This window comes from Tympanuchus pallidicinctus, unplaced genomic scaffold (genome assembly GCF_026119805.1).
Source record: "Tympanuchus pallidicinctus isolate F22 unplaced genomic scaffold, pur_lepc_1.0 scaffold43, whole genome shotgun sequence".
NCBI lineage: Eukaryota > Metazoa > Chordata > Aves > Galliformes > Phasianidae > Tympanuchus > Tympanuchus pallidicinctus.
The window spans coordinates 545223-569929 of NW_026294762.1; the positions used below are offsets into that span (position 1 = coordinate 545223).

Sequence of the window (24707 nt, forward strand, 5' to 3'; positions counted from 1 at the left end):
AGCTCTCGTTAACCACCAAAGCTGGACTGCAGTGTGAAGCAGAGCAAACTGTGAAAGGAGATTTCCTTTTGTGCACATTTATCCTCGAGCAACAGGACGCCTCATGTCCAGTTTAGGGACTGTAGAGTTTTTTGTGCAGCCTTTTCCTTTGCAATCCTGTGTGAAGCCTTTTAGCTGCAGCCTGAGCAGGGAGTGGTTGGGAGAGGCTCCTAGAAATCCGCTCTATCCCCCAGAATGTTTGAGAACCTTTTTCTTCTGTGTGTACTAAGAAGATTGTGATGCTGTTTGCCAACGCTCTGTGCTGGGAGCCTTGTAGCCACTTCCCTCCCTTCCTTAAGCCATTCATTCTCTTTTTTTCTTCTTGAAATCTTCTCTCTAAACAAAGGAGTATCCATATTCCACCCTGGATTTCATTGCCACTTGGGGTCCAAACCCCAAGCCCTGCGCAAGCAGGGACAAAAGCTCTGTTGTAAACCAGTGAGTGGAAGGTGAGATAGTGATTGCATTTCGGAATCGTTGCTGTAGCTGAACAGCAAGACAAATGAGAGGTGGTCGTTGGTCCGACGTCTCAAATGGCCTGGGAAACAGAATTTTAAATTGCGCTTCGATGTGCTTAGCTTTAAACCACTTTAAAATAATTTAAGTGTTTTTTATACAAAATCATATTTACATGCAATTATCATTTGTAAGCATAATGCCTTTCTTGAAATGCTAAGGTCTAGAGAGTGAATGGGACTCTTCATGTCACAAGACTCCGTTCAGAGCCACACGAGCAGCGCATGGACACGGAGTTCAGGAAGAAAGCGTTGTACTGGACCCACATTTCCCTGTTAACAACGTGATGATCCTTTGTCTGTAAGGTAAATGCTGCTGTGTATCTCAGCTGCCCAGTGTTCATCACACTAAAATCATGAGCAATAAGCTGTCTTAAGCAAGGCGAGGCCAAAGCGCTTTACGTCTGGGCAGAACAGTAACTTCTCTATTCAGCTGTTCATAATGATGCTGGTGCTGCCCTGTGATCGAGTTGTGGATTTTGTTCTGCATCACCTTGTAGTTCTGGCAGTGTCACTGCCTGCACTCAGCTGCTGCCAACCCATTTTCAGAAGGCTCTCATTTTATTTAAAAGAAGGGATTGTGAGAAATGTACAAATCGGAAAGCAGGCACAAAAGGACGGGAGCGTTACACGGAGCTCATGAAAACTACATAATGATCTAGACTTTACCATTTCAAAATGTTGTGGTTTTATTTTCATTTTTTTTCCTCTTAGAATATGCATGCCAAATGTCTTTTTCAATGATTTGTAATATACATTTTCAGACTGGAAACTTTTTGTACAACAACACTCAAATAAATGTTTTGCATTTTATTTGTTTCGTTGTGTTGAGGGAAATGCAGAGGGCTGTTGAGTCACCCTGTCCCAGGGGAGGACGGCCTGGTGTCCAAGAGTGAAGCCTTTCGCCTGCGAAAGACCTCATACAGGTGTTCGCAATCGTTAGGGACTCATCGGTCTGTCCATTTACCCAAGGTGCACACCAATGTGGTGGGTGGTAAAATGGCGTTTATTGCAAGGAGCACATCCTTCTTAAAACTTTCCCCATGCCTTAGGGCTACTACCTGACCAATGGACATGTGGAATGCCTTGTTTCTTCCTTATTTGGTCTATCTTGTTCTTCTCCCTTATCTTCAGGCCATTTGTTGCCATGGTTTCCCAGGGGCCAAGGGGCCCCTGTCGGCCCTGTTCGACTACATTTCCCCCTCCCTATGCATAAGCGTAACTACTACAACCTGAGAGGACCCTAACCGCGTACAACACGAAATCCCCGCATTGCGCCTATACATGCCATTGTCCTCTCAGTTCAGCCTTGCCCCGTTACATTATAATGCGCCAAATAATTCTACTCTAATAACCCTATGACCTATTAATATAAAAAATCCTAATGTCTTAAGCGTGAGTCCTACATAAAGCTATATACTGCATTCTTAGACGATGCTCATTCATTCATCTTAGCGTTTGCCATGAGCCATTCGTCTCAGCATACACTATAGTTAACTATGTAATATACCTATATGCCTATATACCTAATATAATATGACTATAAGCATAAAGCATATTAATGTTAGACCTAATACAACTATAACTGAGTACAGAATAGAGTTAAACATAGTTAAACATCCGTTACAGCGCGCACGTGAATCCGGTTACAATCTTTCGAGAAGCCTATGGTATTCCAAGCGTTGATTGCTCAAACGTTATTGCAGACAGTCGATGAAGCAAGGTACACAAATTAGACGCAGGCTTTACACCACTGAGCAGGGGGAGGTCCTATCCCGTCACATCCCGAATCCTCGCCTTCTTTGCCTGCCACAAAATCTCTCCCATGCTCAGTGAAACCCTGCTCTGTTATATTGCGAAGCGCCTGATAGTTCTACCCTAACAGCCTAGCAGCCTACTAGCCTTAAGATGAGTCTTACAAGAGGCGATGTGGTGTATCCTTAGATAATGCTGAATCGAGTCGGGACACTTGCCTCAGCAAGCGCCACACCTTAATATATATTATAACTATTAGTACTAAGCATAATAATGTTAAACCTAACACAACTACAACCGGATGCAGTACAGAGTTAAATATTCCTGTCGCTGTGGGGGACCACCCAAAAAGCACTTCCCACCAGTGGTGTTCTCCGTCCTTCTTTCCTCTCTCTAGGACACGATGTATCTCTTCTGTGTCGTGGTGAACGGTGATCAAGGTTTTCTGTCCATTGTCTCTGACGCGTTTCAACAATTGGTGCAGGTCATCATGTTGCAAAAGCTTCCTTACCAAGTTCCTTCCTTGGTAAGCCAAAGCGAGATTCATCCCACTTGGAGTAGATGATAGGTCTTTAATCACCACGTAATTATCCTGCAAAAACTGATGTGATGTCGCCGACACTTAACAATTAAAGCCACATCCTACAATACTAGTAAAGTTATAGACAGAGAGATTAGAGATTAGAGTGATTGCTGATAGCTCTAGTGGCACTATCTATGCCCAGTATATACCAACATTGTCTCAGGTACCTGTTGGAATGTACCTCAAAAATAACAAACATTTGTTCAATATCAAGGCAGATGTCTCAAGCCTTGAGAGCATTGCTCTCACAAACCAACCATACGGAATTGCTTGTTCTCCAGGCCTCAACCTGGCCACCTGTCCATGAAGGGAACCCATTCTGATGCCCACAGTGCATACTGCACTGGCTTAAGCACCACGCACATCAAATTTGTTACATGCTGAAAGAGAAGGCCTGATGCTGTCAGGACTTCTAATGCATTTAAAGCGAGGAGTGATTTCAATCCCTGTTTCTCTGCACAATCTATCAGGTGTGTGATGCCTTTCAGATCAAGAAGTACCCCTTCCGGGTCTCTGTTATCATTCCCTACTATCGGGAAGGTCTCTAGTGCTCTTCCTTCCTTTATCAGGCTAGATCTAAACTTCCCACAATCTGTTAGTGCATCTCTCTTAACTCCCAAATGCGAATTCACCTCTCTCCTTTTGCTATCCTTTTCAGACACAGCTGGAAGCTGTGGGCTCCGCACTGCTCCCACTGTGCCCATCTCCCTTTGACCATGCACTGATTGTTGTAGAGGCTTCTGATTGGTTGCATGCACACTCAATCTTGTAAAAGGATGTCTGGGTCGAGTCAATGGGTCTGAACACTGTGGCAAAGAGTGGGTCCACAGACTATTGTTATTTCTTTCTCCGGCGGGTGCAGCCTCAGCAGAGGGTGCCGGCCGGACGCCACCTACACCTTCAGGTGCAGTCAGGGTGGACAGTGCTGGCCGTACACTATCATCCAAGCACCTGTAAGTTACATCTCTTCCCTTTCTCTCTGCTGTTTTTTCTTCTACCGCCTCCTTAACTTTTGACCAATCCATACCCGAGCCTTGACCGCAGTTCCCACCCCCCTGAGTGTTACTGCATTCCACCTCCTGAGAAGAGACAGTAAGTGTCCCATCCCAGCTAACTTCTTTCCCTGCCCCCGCAGGTGGTATTAGATTACACAGAGACAGCGGTTGTTGTGGATACAGTGGAGGGGTTTCAACGACCTTGCATTCCTGCACTTTAGCCGTTTTGCAAGACAAAAGCGCAGACAGTTGAATGCCTTCTTCTACTTGTTTATGCGAAGCTGAAGCCGAGGGGGGGGTGAAGTGGGATGTCGAAGGTGCGGACGAGATGTTAGTCGCTATAGCTGAGGGCATATTTACAGTGTTCTCTTCCTCAGGAGACCTGCAAAAAAGTACGCTCCCCGCACAAGTAAGCATGATCCTGCCCAAGGGGCGCTCTCCCATTCCCATGGTTAACGCCACTGTGGGCGAAGGGCTCACTGTGGTACGGGACCCCGACCTTGGGTAGGCAGAGCCGCATTGTCTGGCCCATTTGGTGTTCCGGGGGAGGGGCCCTGGGCCTAAGGCACCCTCCCTTCCTCGTTTCCCTGCGGCACTATGACAAACTTCTGACATTGGCGTACAGTGTGACTTGATCTCCCGCAGGCTTGGCAAGCCTGGTCTGGCCCTGCTACCCCTTTCTGTCTCCCAGGGGCTTGGCACTGGGCTCTGAAGTGACCAAACTGTCCGCACTTAAAACACGGTCCCCTACTCTGATTCTCTCTCATGGCCATTGCTGCTACTATCGCTGTTGCTAATCCCTCATTGGTGAGGGGCATTGTTCTCTGTTTCTCCAGTACATACCTAATGATGTCTCCTGGAGTATTGAGGTCGTCGGGAGCGGCTAGAATAAGATCCTTAACATTTTTGTGTGATTTCTGTTTAAGACAATCCATGATTACTGCATTATGGGCAATCTTTGGCAGATCCTTGAAGGGGTTAGAGTCTCCCGGCCGTGGTGACCCCCCCCCCGCCCGGATCAAAACCCAACAGATCTCTGGCAAGGTTTTAGGCAGTCTTTTCTTCCCTCGCTGCCTTCAAAGCCCCCCGAATCGGACCCCAAAATTTAAGCACCGACGCCCCTCGGGACGACACAGCTCTCTCAGAGAGCATTAATGTCAAAGAGTCCCCTTTACCGGAGTCATAAATCTCATAAGGAGAAGAAAGACGTCCCTCCTTTTCAAGAAAAGAAAGAACGGTAGCCACCTCCTTCTTAGAAGGAGAAGTTTTCCCGCAATAGGTCTTACACGCGGACGAAATCACCTTTATGACGGCCTCCATATTCACTCCGCCGGGCGTTCCTTGTCCCGCGGAGCACGCAACCACCGGGCTCCTCTTCCGATGGTTTCTGGGTCCTCGGCAGGTTGAATGGGCTCCCGCGCGCAGAGCCCCCTCCCGACGCTACCCAGCTTCCACTCTCCTAAGCCGCAGCCCCCTCTTCTAGGGTCATCGTCTCCTTCCCCAAGGGAGACGGATGAGAGTAGGATCGCCACGCCGCCTGTGGCCGACCACTATTCCCTAACGATCACGTCGGGGTCACCAGATGAAGCCTTTCGCCTGCGAAAGACCTCATACAGGTGTTCGCAATCGTTAGGGACTCATCGGTCTGTCCATTTACCCAAGGTGCACACCAATGTGGTGGGTGGTAAAATGGCGTTTATTGCAAGGAGCACATCCTTCTTAAAACTTTCCCCATGCCTTAGGGCTACTACCTGACCAATGGACATGTGGAATGCCTTGTTTCTTCCTTATTTGGTCTATCTTGTTCTTCTCCCTTATCTTCAGGCCATTTGTTGCCATGGTTTCCCAGGGGCCAAGGGGCCCCTGTGCATTTTATTTGTTTCGTTGTGTTGAGGGAAATGCAGAGGGCTGTTGAGTCACCCTGTCCCAGGGGAGGACGGCCTGGTGTCCAAGAGACACAGGATCATGGACTGTCCACACTCCAAAAGGGGCTCAGTGGGATTACATCAGTGAACAAAACAGGTGAACAATAAACCAATGGACCCTTTCCTTTAAATGTACTGCAGGCAGCGCTATGGGGAAAACGCTGCCCTTAGCACTGCAGAGAGCCTGCATAGCAGGAGCAGAGGAAGGCACCACAGTGAGAGCTGGATAGACTGCATCGATGGGCCAAAGTAAACTGAGTTTCAATAGGGCCAAGGGTCGGCTCCTGCATTTTGGTCACAGCAGCCCCAGGCAACCCTACAGCGTTGGGAGGAGTGGCTAGAAGCTGCCTGACAGAAAGGGACCTTGGAGGACTGATGGACAGGCGGCTGAATATGAGCCAGCAGGGGGCCAGGGGGCCAGGAAGGCCAATGGCATCCTGGCTTGGATCAGGAATGGTGTGGTGAGCAGGACCAGGGAAGTCATCCTGCCCCTGTGCTCGGCACTGCTGAGGCCTCACCTCGAGTGCTGGCTTCAGCTTTGGGCAGCTCAGCACAGAAAGGACACGGAGGTGCTGGAGCAGGTGCAAAGAAGGGCAACAAGGCTGCGGAAGGGCTTGCAGAATATGGCCTGTGAGGAGAGGCTGAAGGAACTGGGGCTGCTTGGTCTGGGGAAGAGGAGGCTGAGGGGAGACCTTATGGCTCTCCTCAAGTACCTGAAAGGTGACTGCAGTGAGAGCAGGGCTGGACTCTTCTCACTGGTGACAAGACGAGGGGAAATGGCCTCAGGTTGTGCCAGGGGAGTTTTAGGTTGCACATCAGGAAGAACTTCTTTACAGAAAGCTTCCCAGGGAGGTGTGGGGAGTCAGCATCCCTGGATGTGTTTCAGAACCGTCTGGCTGTGGTGCTCAGGGACATGATTTAGTGGTGAATGGTTAGTTAGGGCAGCGTGGTTGGGCTGAGGTGGGACTTGATGATCTTGAAGGTCTTTTCCAACCTGAGCAATTCTATGATTCTGTGACTGTTGGCAAGGGAGAAATTGTGCACTGGCAGTGAAATCCGTTCTGTTCCGTGCCCTAAACCCGACGCAGGTAATGCCTCCCCTGGCTCTCCCTGCTTGAGCGTCTCAGGCTCACAATCTTCCCCACACTGTTGCCGTGATACATCTCCACCTATGGGCCGCTACCAACCTCTCGTCTTTAGGAATGCTTTGTACTTTGCAATATCTGCAGCGTTTCAAAGTCAGCACATCCGTTCTGCTTTGTGTTTGGACAGGAGAGCAATATTCCAAAGTTAGCACATCTCTCCTGTCCTGTGCTCAGCTCTCCCCATCCTTTGCCTGACTGTCCCCATGCCGTCCTATGCTGTTCTCTCCCATCCTGCGTACTTTCCTTATCTTGTGCCGTCAGTCCTACCCGAGTCACTACAGCCCATTTCCAACTTCCCTCCGTCAGCTTTCTTTACGAATCAATAACGTTTAGGACTCTTTTGTAAGTTCAGCAAGGGCCCCCGCGGCATACAAAAAATAAAATAAATAAATAACTGGAAACAACAGGTTCACAGGAAGGTTCTAATTTCAGGAATACACCACATAGAAAAAAAACCTGGAAGCTTCTACTGCAGAAACACAATCTGCCTCTGTTGTGGTTCTGAGACTTTTTGTTGTCACTGTCGCACACCAGAACGCCGTGCGGAGCAGTGGGACTTCACGAGGGAATCTTCTGGTTGCGCTTCCCGCCTTCTACGGCACGTGGAGCAGCTGAGGGGGGAGGGGCGGCTTCCCGGAGGAGCAGGCGGGCAGCGGCAGCAGCAGCTCCGCTCAGGACCCGAGCGTCTGTCTGTGTCGCTCCTGCCCCAGCTCAGCCCTGGCAAACCTGTGTGCCTGGAAGAAGGCTGCGTAGAGACGTGTTGGCGCCCCATCCCCGAAGACTTCAAAGGCAAGGCTGGAGCGGGCAGGGCGTCCGATGGAGCTGTGGTGTCTGTGTTCATAGTGGGGGAGGTGGACGAGATGGCCTTCAGAGTCCCTTCCAACTCTACGGGTTCTGTGGCTCCATGATTCTTTGCCCTGGGCTATGAATGGATGCAGTATTTGATGTGATCCATTCTCTATGCAACATGTGAGCATAACCCAATGTTTTTGGCCTGCGCCCCTACAAGCTTCTGAGGGTACAGGCACAGTTCTAAAGGCCGCCCATTGTGTGTCATCAGTGACATCACAAAGGGTGAGGGCAGCCTAGGTAATAGCCAAGGGAAAGCCAGAACAGTCGCAGGAGCGACAGCGACAGGAGCACAGGGACCTTCAAGGCTTCTTGAGCACAAGGACCTTCGAGGCTTCTTGAGCACAGTCCACTTCTCGCCATGCCACTTCCGCCTGCCCGTAAGAGCCGGCGAATCTACCTTTCCTTCTCCCCTCCCTTTGCCAGCTCTGGTTCTCAGTCTGGTGAGACGGAGGTGAGACCCCCCTGCAGGCCAAGGTTGGCTTGGCAGGAATGGCCTCCTGAAAAGGAGGAGAAGGAGAAGAAAAAGAAGATCACAAATCCACGTGAGTAACGGGTGGGAAGCACTGGGCACAGCGGTCATGCTTGATTCAAAGCTGGCACCCACCTCTTCCGGCACCTCCTTTCCTGAAACTCCCTTTCCCAGCATGGAGTCCAGCTCCAGCTAAAGGGAGCGTGGAACCACGGGATCCAGGAATGGTTGGGTGTGGAGGGACCTCAAAGCCCTCACAGGCCCAGCCCCTGTTGTGGGCTGGTTGCCACCCACTGGCTCAGGCTGCCCGCAGCCCCATCCTGCCTGGCCTCGAGCACCTCCAAGGATGGGGCAGCCGCAGCTTCTCTGGGCAGCCTGCGCCAGTGCCAACCTCTCCCAGACTGTTGGGATGGGTGCCGAGAGGCTGCTGGGCTGGCAGGATGTCAGGGAAGCAGGCAGGCAGGATGGCTCCATGCCATGCGCTGGGGCCGTTCTTTCGCTCACTCCTTGCCTTTGGCCCCTCTCTACGGTGCTCATTCTTCTCCTCTTGCTTAGGTATTCGCATCTTGGAGCTGTGGAGAGAAACAGCCATCGCATGCATCTGTGAGTTTCTGCAGAGAAAGGACAAGGTAAGAGCAGCTGTTTGCACTCACTGTGGAAACAGCCCCGGTTCTTCTCCAGGCCGCTACCCTGCAGGCATTGCACCGCGCCCCACGATGCTTGGGGTCCTGCTGGCCGTGGATCTCACCTTCATGCCCCCTCTTGTTCCCTCTGTGACTACCAGGATGTGCAAGAGAAAATCAAATTCCTGAGAGGCATCTGCACGCTGTGCAAATGCAGGGACACGTCGCTCAACTTGGATGCTTTCTGCCAAGAAAAGCAGCTGGCAGAGAATGTCCAGGTGGGGAGAAAGGCAGTGGGCTGGAAAAGGGGGCATGGACCCCCTGCACCCTTTTGTGGACAAGGCTGGCACGGGGAGAATTGAGCACGGACACGCAAGTGTCCTCTGGTGGCTGCCACGTCCCATCCATCCCATCCCTCCTGTGTTCTGCAGGCGCTGATCGATGAGGAGCCCAAGCACACTTTGTCCTCGGAGATAAAGCAGGAAGCCATGATGAGCTTTGCCAACATGAGGTAGCTGCCCAGGCCCACATTTGGCTAGCACGGCCCCAGGGCAGGCTGCTGGCGGCCCTGAAGCTGGCAGGGAGGCTTCCTCCTGCCCGTGGAGGTCCACGTCCTCCTTCCCGTGGCCTCGAGGCACACGGTGTCCAACGGGCTTCTCTCTCCCCTTGCAGCACTGTGGAGACAGCGCTGGAAGGCAAAACGGAGAGCATTCTGAATTCCTGCTTCAACAGTGTCTTCTTTTTGCCTCCGGAACTGAGCATACCAGCAAAGGAGAAAGAACTCTACAATGAGGTGTGTGCTGGGTGAGCCACCGGAGCGCCAGGTCCCTTTGGGCTGCTCCCTGGCTCCTTGTGCTGAGACCGCAGGAGAGCCAGGCAGGGCAGGAAGCCAGCTTTGCTTTTCCACCCTCGTCTCGTCTCTTCTCTGGGGATAGGGTTAGCATGAGGCGCCCCGTGAGGTGCCGCAGGCGCCCTTCTGCAACTCTCTGTCCTCTTGCAGACCATGAGGGCCATGGACATCATGCTGGAAGCCTTGGTGCAGAACTGCCCCAACAGGAGAATGAGCGAGGAGCTGCACAGCATGTTTCAGGTCTGGCAGGCAGTTGCAAAGAGCGGGGTCAGTGGGAGGGATGCGAATGTCCCTACTGCGGTGACACAGACCCTCCTTGCACGTGAAGGTCCTGCAAAGGATCCTGCCCCTGCTGCTCTGTTCTTCTTCCCCCGTGGGGAAGATCCCAGAGCTCCTGCTGGAGCGGCAGAAGCTCCCAGGGCGAGTACCAGCAGATTCTCTCTTTGCAGGCTCTGCTCCACTTCCTCAGCTCCCAGGATGTGCATGTCCGTACGAGAGCCCTGCGTGGGGTTTTACAGATGATCCGTAATTTTATGGAAAAAGTAAGGAGCCAGGCACCCTCCAGCCAGGCTGTCTCCCATTCTCCATATCCCAGAGCAGCTCAGGGGTGCCTGCAGCGGGGCTGCGGCTGGGAGCTCTCAGCAGGGCTCTGCCCCAAACAAGGGTCCTTGCCCCATCTTTGCCCCCGCTCTTCCCTCTCCAGGCCCTGCTCTGCTTCCACTCAGCCCTTCCTCTCTTCTCCTTCTCTCACCCAGGACTGGGAGGGCCCTGAAGCTTACAAGCCACTCATTGACTTCTACTTCCCAATCCTGGGAGAGCTGCTGGGTCACCTCAGCCTTTTCAACTGTGGCTACGAAAGCACCAGAGCCCCAGCTGTACAAGCGCTTCATCGCCTCCACATGTTTGTCAAACGACAAAGAAGTAAGACAAGATGGGTTGGGCAGCATCTCTGCTCCTACGTCTGCTCCTTTCTCCTATTCTTATGCTTTGTGAAGCCTGACCGTGGAGTCCGCAAGCTCTCTGAGCTCCTTTACTCTTACGAGCAGCTTCACCATTCCTAAGCTGCCTCTTGCTCCCAGCACCCATCTCCTTTAGCTGTGTAATCCCTTTCCTTCATTCTCCTCAGCATGGGTCCCATCAACCCATGTCTGCTCACCATTGGTTTCCGTGCTCAGGTCTCCTACACCACGGGTCCCCTCTACCGTGGGTCTCCTCAGAACTCCGTTTTCAGCTTAAAGCACCGTTCACCAATTGCTGAGTTTGATGGCAAAGACATTGTTTCCTTCTGACTCTTCTGTGTTCCCTCCCTTTTAGGAACAAGCCTGTCAGCGGAGATGGAAAACTACGTGCATCTCCATGAGGAGCCGGAGGGTAGAAAGTTCAGAGATAATGACTTTCCCACTCCCAAAGATTGTGCTGAGGTAACGTTCTGCCTTGCTGAGGATCTTGTCCATGGCATCAGCAGGAAATGTCTGTGAGCAAGGGGAGTGCGAGAGCAGCAGATCCAGCCCTCCTGGCTGGAGGACCGCAAGGCCTTCTTACCAAACGCCCATGCCCCCACCTGCAGTCCATCTCCCAGAGCCCTCTCTTGCCATCCTGCCCCACGCAGTGACGGAAGCTGATGCTGCCAGCTTTCCTACAGGCTCTGCTGCCCAGCATCTCTGCAGAGCTGCTCTCCCTGCACTGGAGTGCTCAGTGTGGCATCTCTTCCCTCCCCTGCTTCCACCCACAGTTGTTTGGAGGATACCTCAGGCCTGCTGAGAGGATGGACGTCGTCCTCACAGCCCTTCAAGCGCTGGTTGACTCCAGCATCTATGACAAGGAGGCGGCCTGCAGTGTGATGGCCGTGGCCATGGAAGACCACGCCTTCTGGATGCCAGATGTAAGCCCCTTTTGGCCACTGCCCCATCCTTGAGCCCTTTCAGGCGCTGTTTTTCCCTCCCCAGCCGAGGCCTCTGGGGCTCCTGAAGCCGTTCTCAGCGATGGGAAGTGCAGTGGTTTCAGCGGCACCTGTGCTAATGGTTGTGGTCTGTTCTCGCGTGTGTCCCCTTCAGAAAGCCCAGTTCATGACCTTCATCCGCAAGAACCTGAGGAGCATCACCACAAAGGCAGCGCGGCACTGCCTGGACTCCCTGCTGCTCCTTCTGACCAGCCAGATGCCCACGGAAGAAGTCAGGAGCCTGCTGAAGTCCTCTCCACCAAGCGACAGGTACTGTCCTCAGCAGCCTGGAGGGCTTCTTCCAGGTGCCCTCCTGCTCGCCCAGGGCTCTCCAAGCAACGTGGGCCTGCAGGGTTTTAGCTGTGCTAAGGTAGCTCTGCCTACAATGTATTTGGGCTTGCAGCAACGCCCTGGACCCATGGGAGGTGATGCTCTGCATGCCGCAGACCTTGGAGAAGGTCTTGAAGGAGGTGACCAAGGGCTCACAGCTGAGCAGGCTGGTAGAAGGAGTCACAGAAGACACCTGTATCCTCTTCTTGGCTGTGAGTTAATGGAGAACATTTTGCTGCCCTTCGGGGCTGCGTGTGCCCCTGCAGGCTCTCACCTGGCTATGTCTATGTTTCAGCTAATGGCAAAGAGTGAAGATAATGAGGACTTTTTTGGTGACCTGCGCCACCTCAAGACTTTTCTGAAGCATCCAAGCGTGGAGATGCACAGCGTGGTGCTCAGAGGGCTTGTCGTACTCTCCGAGACACGGGAGAAGGTGAGTGGGGCGTTGTCAACCAAAGCGGCACTGGGCTTCTTGGGCAGCGACGGGAGAAGGGTGACGGTCACGGTGGGGCCTGCTGGCTTTGAGGAGCTTTGAGGATGGGACGTCAAAGCCCAGTAAAGTCAGCTTTTACCGTGGGCTAGTTGTCACCTACCAGAGCAGGTTGCCCCTGGCCCCATCCGTCCTGGCCTTGGGTACCTCCAGGGATGGGGTACCTACTTCTCTGGGCAGCCTCACCGCCCTCTGAGAAAAGGATTTCCCCATTGGCCTTGCGACTGCCGTGCCCGCTGCCAGCAAGTGAAGCAGGAGACTGGAGCTCAGAGACGGGAGCCTTTTGCCCAGGCGGTCGTTCCCGCATCAGACAAAGGAACTTGCGTTTCCTACAGGCAAGAAAAATGCGGGTGGTGCTGCCAGAGATCATGGCCACCCTGCAGGATGCCAGCGCAGACATCAAGATGAAGGCCCTGTTTGTCATTCAAAACATCATGGGCTGCGTGAAGAGGAAGGAGGCCAGCTCCATTGCCGTGCAGCACGCCGAGAAGCTCCTGCCTCTCTTTGTCGATGTAAGTGAAGCTGCTGCAGGAGGCAGAGCCCTCGCAGGGCACTCTGCAGTGCCCCCGCCTCTGGCCCAGCTGTGTGGGCAGCACTCGCATCGGGCCCTCTCCCCTCCCCGCTCCTCCTGGGGCTCCTTCCGAGCAGTGGGACGGCTGTGGGCCCTCGGAGAGCCCCGCGCCCAGCATCTGCTCCCCACCCTTGGCTTCCGGCCCTCCGTGCCTCCTCCGCTGCCTGTGCAAGGCCAGGCCAGGCCTGGTCCCCACGCACGGTGCAGGAAGGCCCGCAGGCGCTGCGTGCCACGGAGGCCGTGTGAAGGCGGCCCGGCCTCCTCGTGCTAGAATTCTCTTCCTTCCTCCCTCCCTCCCAGGAGTCCAGTGCCGTGCAGGTGTCCTCCATCCGTCTCTACAGAGACATGGTGCAGGCCGTGGTCTGGTGCCACCGGAGCAGAATGAAGGGGACGGTGCGCAGAGGCCTGGTCCCACTGCACCTTCGGATGCACGATGAGAACCAGGACGTGGCCCAGGTACAGTTTTCCGCCCCACCGAGGGCACGTGACACCGTTTGGGTGCTGTGGGTGCCAGGGTGCGTGGCTGCTGCCCGAGGCCCGGAGGACAGGCCCAGCTCCCTGCCGTTCCTTGCACCGGAGCAGGCGGCGGGGTCGTGCATCCACAGCCTGGGCTCCGAGCTCTGCTACCCGCAGCCTGGGTGTCGAAGGCCTGGGACAGAGCCAGCTGGGAGCCCAGCGTTGTGCTGGGTGACCACGGAGGGGCTGCGGCTCCGTGTCTCTGTGTGGCCATCACGCCCTGCTGTCCGTGTTCTGTTCCCTTCCCACAGCGTGCTGGGAAAAGGCTCCCGGCCCTGGCAAGAGGAGGGCGATGCCGGGTCTCCTTCCTCGGGCCTTGGTGCCATCTCCCAGCTTCTGCTTCCCCACAGGCCGCCAGGAAAGCCATTGTACAAACGGCCCGTCTCCTGCGCTGGAACGACCTCCTGGAGCTGGCTGAGAAACAGGAGACGTGGAGGATCGCGCAGTGCTTGGTAAGGAGAGCCCCAGAGCCCAGAGCAACAGGAACAGCGCGGGGAGCTGGGGAACATCTGCAATCCCCATGTTCTTATGCTTTCTCCAGCTGCAGCGGGACCAGAGCAGGGCACAGGAATACCTGCAGCAGAGCCAGCCCTACCTGCAGGACCCTCAGGCCGCCGTGCGAGTGGAGGCCGTGAGGTTCATTGGTGAGCCACAGCCCCTTTGTCCCTCTTGGCAGTGGTTGGCGGTCCCAGCCACTGCCCTGTGGCCCTAAGAGCCCCTTGAGTGGGTCCCAGAGCCCTGCTGCCTTGCTCAGGCCGCCCTCGGCCACTCTCGCTGCTGGGGAGCAGTGCGGCTCTGCTGCTGGCAGCAGATCTGACGGGTGCTCTGTGCCTAGGGTTTGCTGCGCGCTACTCAAGGGACCTGAGTGAGAAGCAGCGACAGGACATCATCACGGGTAAGTGAGGGCTGTGGTGTGTGTACTGAGGCTGGGGGCAGAGACTCCCATGCCTCGCTCTCCTCCCAGGAAATTCTTGGGGCAGAGGGCGATACCGAACCACAGAGTCCTAGAAAGGTTGACTTTCAAGCGACCTTAAGGATCTCAGAACCAGGGAATCCTAGAGAGATGGGACCAGAAGGGACCTGAGAGATCACGCAGTCACGAGATCCTAGAATAATTCAGTGGAAAGGGAGCTCAAAGGTGGTACAACCATGAAATCCCAGAGTGGGAGAATGGTTCGGTTGGAAAGAACGTTTAAGGCCATCCTGTGCCAACCCCGTACTGTGTCCTGGATGCCCCTGGACACAGGATCAGGCTGCCAAGGCCTCCATCCAACCTGGCCTTGACCACCTCAACGGGTAGGGAACCCGCATGTTTTCTGGGCTGCCTGTGCCCTGTAAGGAAAGGCCTCCCTGCCCTGTAAGGAAAGAATTCTGTCCTAAGTCAGAGTCCGAGGAAAGGGCAGCAAGGCTGATATTGTGGTGGGAGCCCAAGCTCGATGAAGAGGGAGATGATATCATGTCATTGTCCGTGATGTCTGCTGGGAGTAGAATGCCTGGAGAGGAAAGTCTTGGGGAGATGCCTGGGGTGTGTGAAGGAGAGCCTCCTTTGCAGGATGTGAGAGGAAAGGAGGGAATGTGTCCACCTGCAAACAGGGAAGGACATGTGGGTTATGTGATGCTAATGATCTCAAAGGTCATTTCCAATTGAGATGATTTGGTGATTCTAATGCATTTGGCTCTTTCCTGATGGGCCGCTCCGTTTGTCCTACCCAGCCTGGGACAGAGACGTGTGGCATTGGAGCGGTCTGCGGAGTTCGCCAGCGATCTCTGCAGATTGCTTCATCCCTGCTCTGTTTCTTCCTGTTGCAGCCCTGGCGCCTTTGGCCCGTGACGCGGAGAGCTCGGTCCAAAGCTTGGCAGTGCAGACCACATTGATCCTCAGAGCGACCACGAGGACAGCGACATCACGACGGGGCCTGCGAGCGCTGTGCTGTCTGTTCCGCTGAGCTGCAGCACTCCTGAGACAGCTCTGTCCCTCGGAGGAGCACAGCAAACCCAGTGCCCTGCTGCCCTTCTCCCTGGGGCGTCCCTGCCCGTGCTCAGCAGGCGCCGCCATTCCCGGCCTCTGCTCCCGGCAGCTGGACGGCGCATCCCTCTGCACCCCCGCGGCCACGGCTGCCCAAGCTGTTGGCTTGGCTGAGCAGCACTGAGTGAAGAGGGATTGTCTCAGGCCGCATCTGCGCACATATACATCATGTGCAATGTAACATGTAATAATGTAATGGGCTGTGTGTAATGGATAACATTACGGATACATATATGTTCAATGTATAGAAACAACCAACCTTCTTCTTGTATATCTTTTTGTATATCTATTTTTATATTTAATAAAATATTTTTATAAATACAACGGTCCCTTCAAACTTGTGGGAGATTTAACCTTTGCTTCCCTGAAACTAATGCAGCAATTTCTGTTTCGGTGGAAATGGCTGCAATTCTAAATGAGTTCTCGTGGTGCTCATCAGAGATGGATTCTCCGTGGGGAAATCATGAGCCAACCCGGTAGCTTTCTCTAATGTCATCACCGGCTGCGTAGTTGGGCGGAGAGCAGTGGGTGTTGCGTCCCTTGTCTTCAGCAAGCTCCCTCAGCTGGCTGTCATCAGTGGCGCTGAGTCTGGCTGGTGGCCTGCAACGGTGCTGGGGCTTTGAGAGGTCTTGGAGGACGGGGGAGGTGCCTGAAGACTGGAGGAGAGCCAATGTCACTGCGGTCTTCAAAAAGGGCAAGAAGGAAGATCCAGGCAGTTATAGGCCAGTCAGCCTCACCTCTGTCCCTGGAAAGGTGATGGAACAGCTGTGCTGGAAGCCATCTCCAGACAACTGGAAGAAAAGGAGGTGATCAGGAGTAATCAGCACGGGTTCACCAGGGGGAGGTTGTGCTTGACCAATCTGGTGGCCTTCTGTGATGTTGTCTCTGGCTGGGTGGATGGAGGGAGAGCAGTGGATGTAGTCTACCTTGATTTCAGCAAGGCTTTTGATACTGTCCCCCACGACATCCTTATAACAAAGCTGAGGAAGAGTGGGACAGTGGAGTGAGTGGACAGTGAGGTGGGTTGAGAACTGGCTGACTGGCAGAGCGCAGAGGGTCGTTGTTGGCGGCGCAGAGTCTGGCTGGAGGCCGGTAACCAGCGGTGTTCCTCAGGGGTCGGTGCTGGGTCCGGTCTTGTTCAACATCTTCATCAATGACCTTGATGAGGGGATGGTGGCCACCCTCAGCAAGTTTGCTGATGATACAAAGTTGGGAGGATTGGCTGACACGCCTGAACCAGCTCTCAGGGATTTGGAGGATAGTCAGCATTTGTGCTCTGCTGTCTGATAGCAGGTGTGAAGCTTGAAGGAGATGTGCAGCGAACTTGTCAGGAAAAATGACCTTAAGGCTTCTCTGATGGGAGAAGTTAATCAGTGCAGTTCGTGTCAGTGTTTGAGAGTAACTACCCATAGAGAAGAACAAGGAACAGTTTTATTCTGGGTGGAACAGTGCAAATGAGTTCTGACTAACTTACAGTGGGGGAGTCAGGGGGAAGGAATAACAGCATAACGACAGAAAAAACAATTAAGCTGATCTTCTAACTGCAGATGGGCACAGTGGGGCTCTGTGGGGCCTCTGGCCTTTATGCTTTCCCCACACTTCTGTCTGTCTTGCTTCAGCTGTTGTGTTGCAGTGGCTTGCTCCAAGCAATGCAGTGGCTGTGATTCCTGTGTCGCTGCACACCTTTAGCGCACGGTCTGTGTGCATGGGCTGCTTCAGGCCCTGACCGAACCAGCAGCTGATCCTCAGCACCCTTCTGCCGTTAGATGGGCACTGTGTTTGTAGCAGGAACCAAAATTCTCAGGAAGAAAACAAACATCTGCTTCCCGTGGACTGTAATGGAAAAGCCACACAAGCTGGTCTGCAGCTCTCGTTAACCACCAAAGCTGGACTGCAGTGTGAAGCAGAGCAAACTGTGAAAGGAGATTTCCTTTTGTGCACATTTATCCTCGAGCAACAGGACGCCTCATGTCCAGTTTAGGGACTGTAGAGTTTTTTGTGCAGCCTTTTTCTTTGTAATCCTGTGTGAAGCCTTTTAGCTGCAGCCTGAGCAGGGAGTGGTTGGGAGAGGCTCCTAGAAATCCTCTCTATCCCCCAGAATGTTTGAGAACCTTTTTCTTCTGTGTGTACTAAGAAGATTGTGATGCTGTTTGCCAACGCTCTGTGCTGGGAGCCTTGTAGCCACTTCCCTCCCTTCCTTAAGCCATTCATTCTCTTTTTTTCTTCTTGAAATCTTCTCTCTAAACAAAGGAGTATCCATATTCCACCCTGGATTTCATTGCCACTGTTGGGTCCAAACCCCAAGCCCTGCGCAAGCAGGGACAAAAGCTCTGTTGTAAACCAGTGAGTGGAAGGTGAGATAGTGATTGCATTTCGGAATCGTTGCTGTAGCTGAACAGCAAGACAAATGAGAGGTGGTCGTTGGTCCGACGTCTCAAATGGCCTGGGAAACAGAATTTTAAATTGCGCTTCGATGTGCTTAGCTTTAAACCACTTTAAAATAATTTAAGTGTTTTTTATACAAAATCATATTTACATGCAATTATCATTTGTAAGCATAATGCCTTTCTTGAAATGCTAAGGTCTAGAGAGTGAATGGGACTCTTCATGTCACAAGACTCCGTTCAGAGCCACACGAGCAGCGCATGGACACGGAGTTCAGGAAGAAAGCGTTGTACTGGACCCACATTTCCCTGTTAACAACGTGATGATCCTTTGTCTGTAAGGTAAATGCTGCTGTGTATCTCAGCTGCCCAGTGTTCATCACACTAAAATCATGAGCAATAAGCTGTCTTAAGCAAGGCGAGGCCAAAGCGCTTTACGTCTGGGCAGAACAGTAACTTCTCTATTCAGCTGTTCATAATGATGCTGGTGTTGCCCTGTGATCGAGTTGTGGATTTTGTTCTGCATCACCTTGTAGTTCTGGCAGTGTCACTGCCTGCACTCAGCTGCTGCCAACCCATTTTCAGAAGGCTCTCATTTTATTTAAAAGAAGGGATTGTGAGAAATGTACAAATCGGAAAGCAGGCACAAAAGGACGGGAGCGTTACATGGAGCTCATGAAAACTACATAATGATCTAGACTTTACCATTTCAAAATGTTGTGGTTTTATTTTCATTTTTTTTCCTCTTAGAATATGCATGCCAAATGTCTTGTCTTTTTCAATGATTTGTAATATACATTTTCAGACTGGAAACTTTTTGTACAACAACACTCAAATAAATGTTTTGCATTTTATTTGTTTCGTTGTGTTGAGGGAAATGCAGAGGGCTGTTGAGTCACCCTGTCCCAGGGGAGGACGGCCTGGTGTCCAAGAGACACAGGATCATGGACTGTCCACACTCCAAAAGGGGCTCAGTGGGATCACATGAGTGGAGTGGGTGAGCAATAAACCAATGAACCCTTTCCTTTAAATGTACTGCAGGCAGCGCTATGGGGAAAACGCTGCCCTTAGCACTGCAGAGAGCCTGCATAGCAGGAGCAGAGGAAGGCACCACAGTGAGAGCTGGATAGACTGCATCGATGGGCCAAAGTAAACTGAGTTTCAATAGGGCCAAGGGTCGGCTCCTGCATTTTGGTCACAGCAGCCCCAGGCAACCCTACAGCGTTGGGAGGAGTGGCTGGAAGCTGCCTGACAGAAAGGGACCTTGGAGGACTGATGGACAGGCGGCTGAATATGAGCCAGCAGGGGGCCAGGAAGGCCAATGGCATCCTGGCTTGGATCAGGAATGGTGTGGTGAGCAGGACCAGGGAAGTCATCCTGCCCCTGTGCTCGGCACTGCTGAGGCCTCACCTCGAGTGCTGGCTTCAGCTTTGGGCAGCTCAGCACAGAAAGGACACGGAGGTGCTGGAGCAGGTGCAAAGAAGGGCAACAAGGCTGCGGAAGGGCTTGCAGAATATGGCCTGTGAGGAGAGGCTGAAGGAACTGGGGCTGCTTGGTCTGGGGAAGAGGAGGCTGAGGGGAGACCTTATGGCTCTCCTCAAGTACCTGAAAGGTGACTGCAGTGAGAGCAGGGCTGGACTCTTCTCACTGGTGACAAGACGAGGGGAAATGGCCTCAGGTTGTGCCAGGGGAGTTTTAGGTTGCACATCAGGAAGAACTTCTTTACAGAAAGCTTCCCAGGGAGGTGTGGGGAGTCAGCATCCCTGGATGTGTTTCAGAACCGTCTGGCTGTGGTGCTCAGGGACATGATTTAGTGGTGAATGGTTAGTTAGGGCAGCGTGGTTGGGCTGAGGTGGGACTTGATGATCTTGAAGGTCTTTTCCAACCTGAGCAATTCTATGATTCTGTGACTGTTGGCAAGGGAGAAATTGTGCACTGGCAGTGAAATCCGTTCTGTTCCGTGCCCTAAACCCGACGCAGGTAATGCCTCCCCTGGCTCTCCCTGCTTGAGCGTCTCAGGCTCACAATCTTCCCCACACTGTTGCCGTGATACATCTCCACCTATGGGCCGCTACCAACCTCTCGTCTTTAGGAATGCTTTGTACTTTGCAATATCTGCAGCGTTTTGAAGTTAGCACATCCGTTCTGCTTTGTGTTTGGACAGGAGAGCAATATTCCAAAGTTAGCACATCTCTCCTGTCCTGTGCTCAGCTCTCCCCATCCTTTGCCTGACTGTCCCCATGCCGTCCTATGCTGTTCTCTCCCATCCTGCGTACTTTCCTTATCTTGTGCCGTCAGTCCTACCCGAGTCACTACAGCCCATTTCCAACTTCCCTCCGTCAGCTTTCTTTACGAATCAATAACGTTTAGGACTCTTTTGTAAGTTCAGCAAGGGCCCCCGCGGCATACAAAAAATAAAATAAATAAATAACTGGAAACAACAGGTTCACAGGAAGGTTCTAATTTCAGGAATACACCACATAGAAAAAAAACCTGGAAGCTTCTACTGCAGAAACACAATCTGCCTCTGTTGTGGTTCTGAGACTTTTTGTTGTCACTGTCGCACACCAGAACGCCGTGCGGAGCAGTGGGACTTCACGAGGGAATCTTCTGGTTGCGCTTCCCGCCTTCTACGGCACGTGGAGCAGCTGAGGGGGGAGGGGCGGCTTCCCGGAGGAGCAGGCGGGCAGCGGCAGCAGCAGCTCCGCTCAGGACCCGAGCGTCTGTCTGTGTCGCTCCTGCCCCAGCTCAGCCCTGGCAAACCTGTGTGCCTGGAAGAAGGCTGCGTAGAGACGTGTTGGCGTCCATCCCCGAAGACTTCAAAGGCAAGGCTGGAGCGGGCAGGGCGTCCGATGGAGCTGTGGTGTCTGTGTTCAGAGCGGGGCAGTTGGACGAGATGGCCTTCAGAGTCCCTTCCAACTCTACGGGTTCTGTGGCTCCATGATTCTATGCCCTGGGCTATGAACGTGCGGGAATCAAGTCTTGTTTCTGCATTACAATTGGATAATTTTGTTTTTATTTCACGAGCTCTGCTATCATAGTTCTTTTGGGGAGTCCTTCTACTTCACCTCGGGAAGATCTCTGATAGTTTGCATCACTGATCCTCTAGACGAACCTTCCCAGGCACGCACACTCTGTATAGAGGTGTATATCTGTACATTTGGTCACACGCTGCAGGAATATCCTGCACGAGAGCAAACCACAGAACAGCCATGGCCTGCCCCAGGAAGCGCCTGAAGAGACATCGGCAGGCCTGGCATCATCCCCGGTGCTCTTTGTTTAACGCAGACTTGAAAGAAAATCGCCGTATCAATACGGCAAGGAGAGCACCGAGACAGCTTGGAAACAACAGCACGGCTGCTGACTGACAGCAGGTAACAAATAAATTAACAAGTAAACAGCAAATGTCAACCTTCTGTAAGATTGTGAACCTGGAGTACGCAGCCAGTGGGGAAACGGGGGAGGCAAGGGGGAGGCAAGGGGGAGCAAACAGGGTCTAAAGGCTGCCATGTTGTGTCCATAGGCGCTCCTGCTTGCGGGACGCCGCCATTGCAACCGCAAATAAATTCTGCTGTTACCAGAGATACCGTCCTGACAAACGTGACTTGGATATTTCCAATTAATGGATGCAGTGTTTGCTGTGATCCATTCTCTATGCAACATGTGAGCACAACCAGATGTGTTTGGTCTGCGCCCCTACAAGCTGCTGAGGGTACAGGCACAGTTCTAAAGGCCGCCCATTGTGTGTCATCAGTGACATCACAAAGGGTGAGGGCAGCCTAGGTAATAGCCAAGGGAAAGCCAGAACAGTCGCAGGAGCGACAGCGACAGGAGCACAGGGACCTTCAAGGCTTCTTGAGCACAAGGACCTTCAAGGCTTCTTGAGCACAGGGACCTTCGAGGCTTCTTGAGCACAGTCCACTTCTCACCATGCCACTTCCGCCTGCCCGTAAGAGCCGGCGAATCTACCTTTCCTTCTCCCCTCCCTATGCCAGCTCTGGTTCTCAGTCTGGTGAGACGGAGGTGAGACCCCCCTGCAGGCCAAGGTTGGCTTGGCAGGAGTGGCCTCCTGAAAAGGAGGAGAAGGAGAAGAAAAAGAAGATCACAAATCCACGTGAGTAACGGGTGGGAAGCACTGGACACAGCGGTCATGCTTGATTCAAAGCTGGCACCCACTTCTTCCGGCACCTCCTTTCCTGAAACTCCCTTTCCCAGCATGGAGTCCAGCTCCAGCTAAAGGGAGCGTGGAACCACGGGATCCAGGAATGGTTGGGTGTGGAGGGACCTCAAAGCCCTCACAGGCCCAGCCCCTGTTGTGGGCTGGTTGCCACCCACTGGCTCAGGCTGCCCGCAGCCCCATCCTGCCTGGCCTCGAGCACCTCCAAGGATGGGGCAGCCGCAGCTTCTCTGGGCAGCCTGCGCCAGTGCCAACCTCTCCCAGACTGTTGGGATGGGTGCCGAGAGGCTGCTGGGCTGGCAGGATGTCAGGGAAGCAGGCAGGCAGGATGGCTCACTCCTTGCCTTTGGCCCCTCTCTACGGTGCTCATTCTTCTCCTCTTGCTTAGGTATTCGCATCTTGGAGCTGTGGAGAGAAACAGCCATCGCATGCATCTGTGAGTTTCTGCAGAGAAAGGACAAGGTAAGAGCAGCTGTTTGCACTCACTGTGGAAACAGCCCCGGTTCTTCTCCAGGCCGCTACCCTGCAGGCATTGCACCGCGCCCCACGATGCTTGGGGTCCTGCTGGCCGTGGATCTCACCTTCATGCCCCCTCTTGTTCCCTCTTTGACTACCAGGATGTGCAAGAGAAAAATCAAGAGAAAATCAAATTCCTGAGAGGCATCTGCACGCTGTGCAAATGCAGGGACACGTCGCTCAACTTGGATGCTTTCTGCCAAGAAAAGCAGCTGGCAGAGAATGTCCAGGTGGGGAGAAAGGCAGTGGGCTGGAAAAGGGGGCATGGACCCCCTGTACCCTTTTGTGGACAAGGCTAGCACGGGGAGAATTGAGCACGGACACGTAAGTGTCCTCTGGTGGCTGCCACGTCCCATCCATCCCATCCCTCCTGTGTTCCGCAGGAGCTGATCGATGAGGAGCCCAAGCACACTTTGTCCTCGGAGATAAAGCAGGAAGCCATGATGAGTTTTGCCAACATGAGGTAGCTGCCCAGGCCCACATTTGGCTAGCACGGCCCCAGGGCAGGCTGCTGGCGGCCCTGAAGCTGGCAGGGAGGCTTCCTCCTGCCCGTGGAGGTCCACGTCCTCCTTCCCGTGGCCTCGAGGCACGGTGTCCAACGGGCTTCTCTCTCCCCTTGCAGCACTGTGGAGACAGCGCTGGAAGGCAAAACGGAGAGCATTCTGAATTCCTGCTTCAACAGTGTCTTCTTTTTGCCTCCGGAACTGAGCATACCAGCAAAGGAGAAAGAATTCTACAATGAGGTGTGTGCTGGGTGAGCCACCGGAGCGCCAGGTCCCTTTGGGCTGCTCCCTGGCTCCTTGTGCTGAGACCGCAGGAGAGCCAGGCAGGGCAGGAAGCCAGCTTTGCTTTTCCACCCTCGTCTCGTCTCTTCTCTGGGGATAGGGTTAGCATGAGGCGCCCCGTGAGGTGCCGCAGGCGCCCTTCTGCAACTCTCTGTCCTCTTGCAGACCATGAGGGCCATGGACATCATGCTGGAAGCCTTGGTGCAGAACTGCCCCAACAGGAGAATGAGCGAGGAGCTGCACAGCATGTTTCAGGTCTGGCAGGCAGTTGCAAAGAGCGGGGTCAGTGGGAGGGATGCGAATGTCCCTACTGCGGTGACACAGACCCTCCTTGCACGTGAAGGTCCTGCAAAGGATCCTGCCCCTGCTGCTCTGTTCTTCTTCCCCCGTGGGGAAGATCCCAGAGCTCCTGCTGGAGCGGCAGAAGCTCCCAGGGCGAGTACCAGCAGATTCTCTCTTTGCAGGCTCTGCTCCACTTCCTCAGCTCCCAGGATGTGCATGTCCGTACGAGAGCCCTGCGTGGGGTTTTACAGATGATCCGTAATTTTATGGAAAAAGTAAGGAGCCAGGCACCCTCCAGCCAGGCTGTCTCCCATTCTCCATATCCCAGAGCAGCTCAGGGGTGCCTGCAGCGGGGCTGCGGCTGGGAGCTCTCAGCAGGGCTCTGCCCCAAACAAGGGTCCTTGCCCCATCTTTGCCCCCGCTCTTCCCTCTCCAGGCCCTGCTCTGCTTCCACTCAGCCCTTCCTCTCTTCTCCTTCTCTCACCCAGGACTGGGAGGGCCCTGAAGCTTACAAGCCACTCATTGACTTCTACTTCCCAATCCTGGGAGAGCTGCTGGGTCACCTCAGCCTTTTCAACTGTGGCTACGAAAGCACCAGAGCCCCAGCTGTACAAGCGCTTCATCGCCTCCACATGTTTGTCAAACGACAAAGAAGTAAGACAAGATGGGTTGGGCAGCATCTCTGCTCCTATGTCTGCTCCTTTCTCCTATTCTTATGCTTTGTGAAGCCTGACCGTGGAGTCCGCAAGCTCTCTGAGCTCCTTTACTCTTACGAGCAGCTTCACCATTCCTAAGCTGCCTCTTGCTCCCAGCACCCATCTCCTTTAGCTGTGTAATCCCTTTCCTTCACTCTCCTCAGCATGGGTCCCATCAACCCATGTCTGCTCACCATTGGTCTCCGTGCTCAGGTCTCCTACACCACGGGTCCCCTCTACCGTGG

The 24707-nt window shown here is 53.5% G+C and overlaps 1 protein-coding gene across 8 annotated transcripts in view; it reads left to right on the forward strand.

Annotated features, from left to right (window-relative positions):
- Positions 1-24707, forward strand: part of LOC128090120 (uncharacterized) — a 52886-nt gene that overhangs the window by 23507 nt on the left and 4672 nt on the right. Inside the window, exons 1-10 of one of the 8 annotated variants that reach the window (XM_052702180.1) lie at positions 8720-8907; positions 9063-9179; positions 9333-9412; positions 9574-9694; positions 9902-9991; positions 10201-10293; positions 10507-10672; positions 11066-11172; positions 11484-11633; positions 11806-11960. In XM_052702180.1, coding sequence (XP_052558140.1) covers positions 8743-8907; positions 9063-9179; positions 9333-9412; positions 9574-9694; positions 9902-9991; positions 10201-10293; positions 10507-10672; positions 11066-11172; positions 11484-11633; positions 11806-11960 — 1244 coding nt within the window. In that variant the 5' untranslated portion in view covers positions 8720-8742. Of the gene's footprint in view, positions 1-8152; positions 8352-8719; positions 8908-9062; positions 9180-9332; positions 9413-9573; positions 9695-9901; positions 9992-10200; positions 10294-10506; positions 10673-11065; positions 11173-11483; positions 11634-11805; positions 11961-23650; positions 23741-23949; positions 24043-24255; positions 24422-24707 lie in introns of those variants that run through there. The other 7 variants (XM_052702181.1, XM_052702175.1, XM_052702182.1 and 4 more) reach the window with 7 other exon arrangements.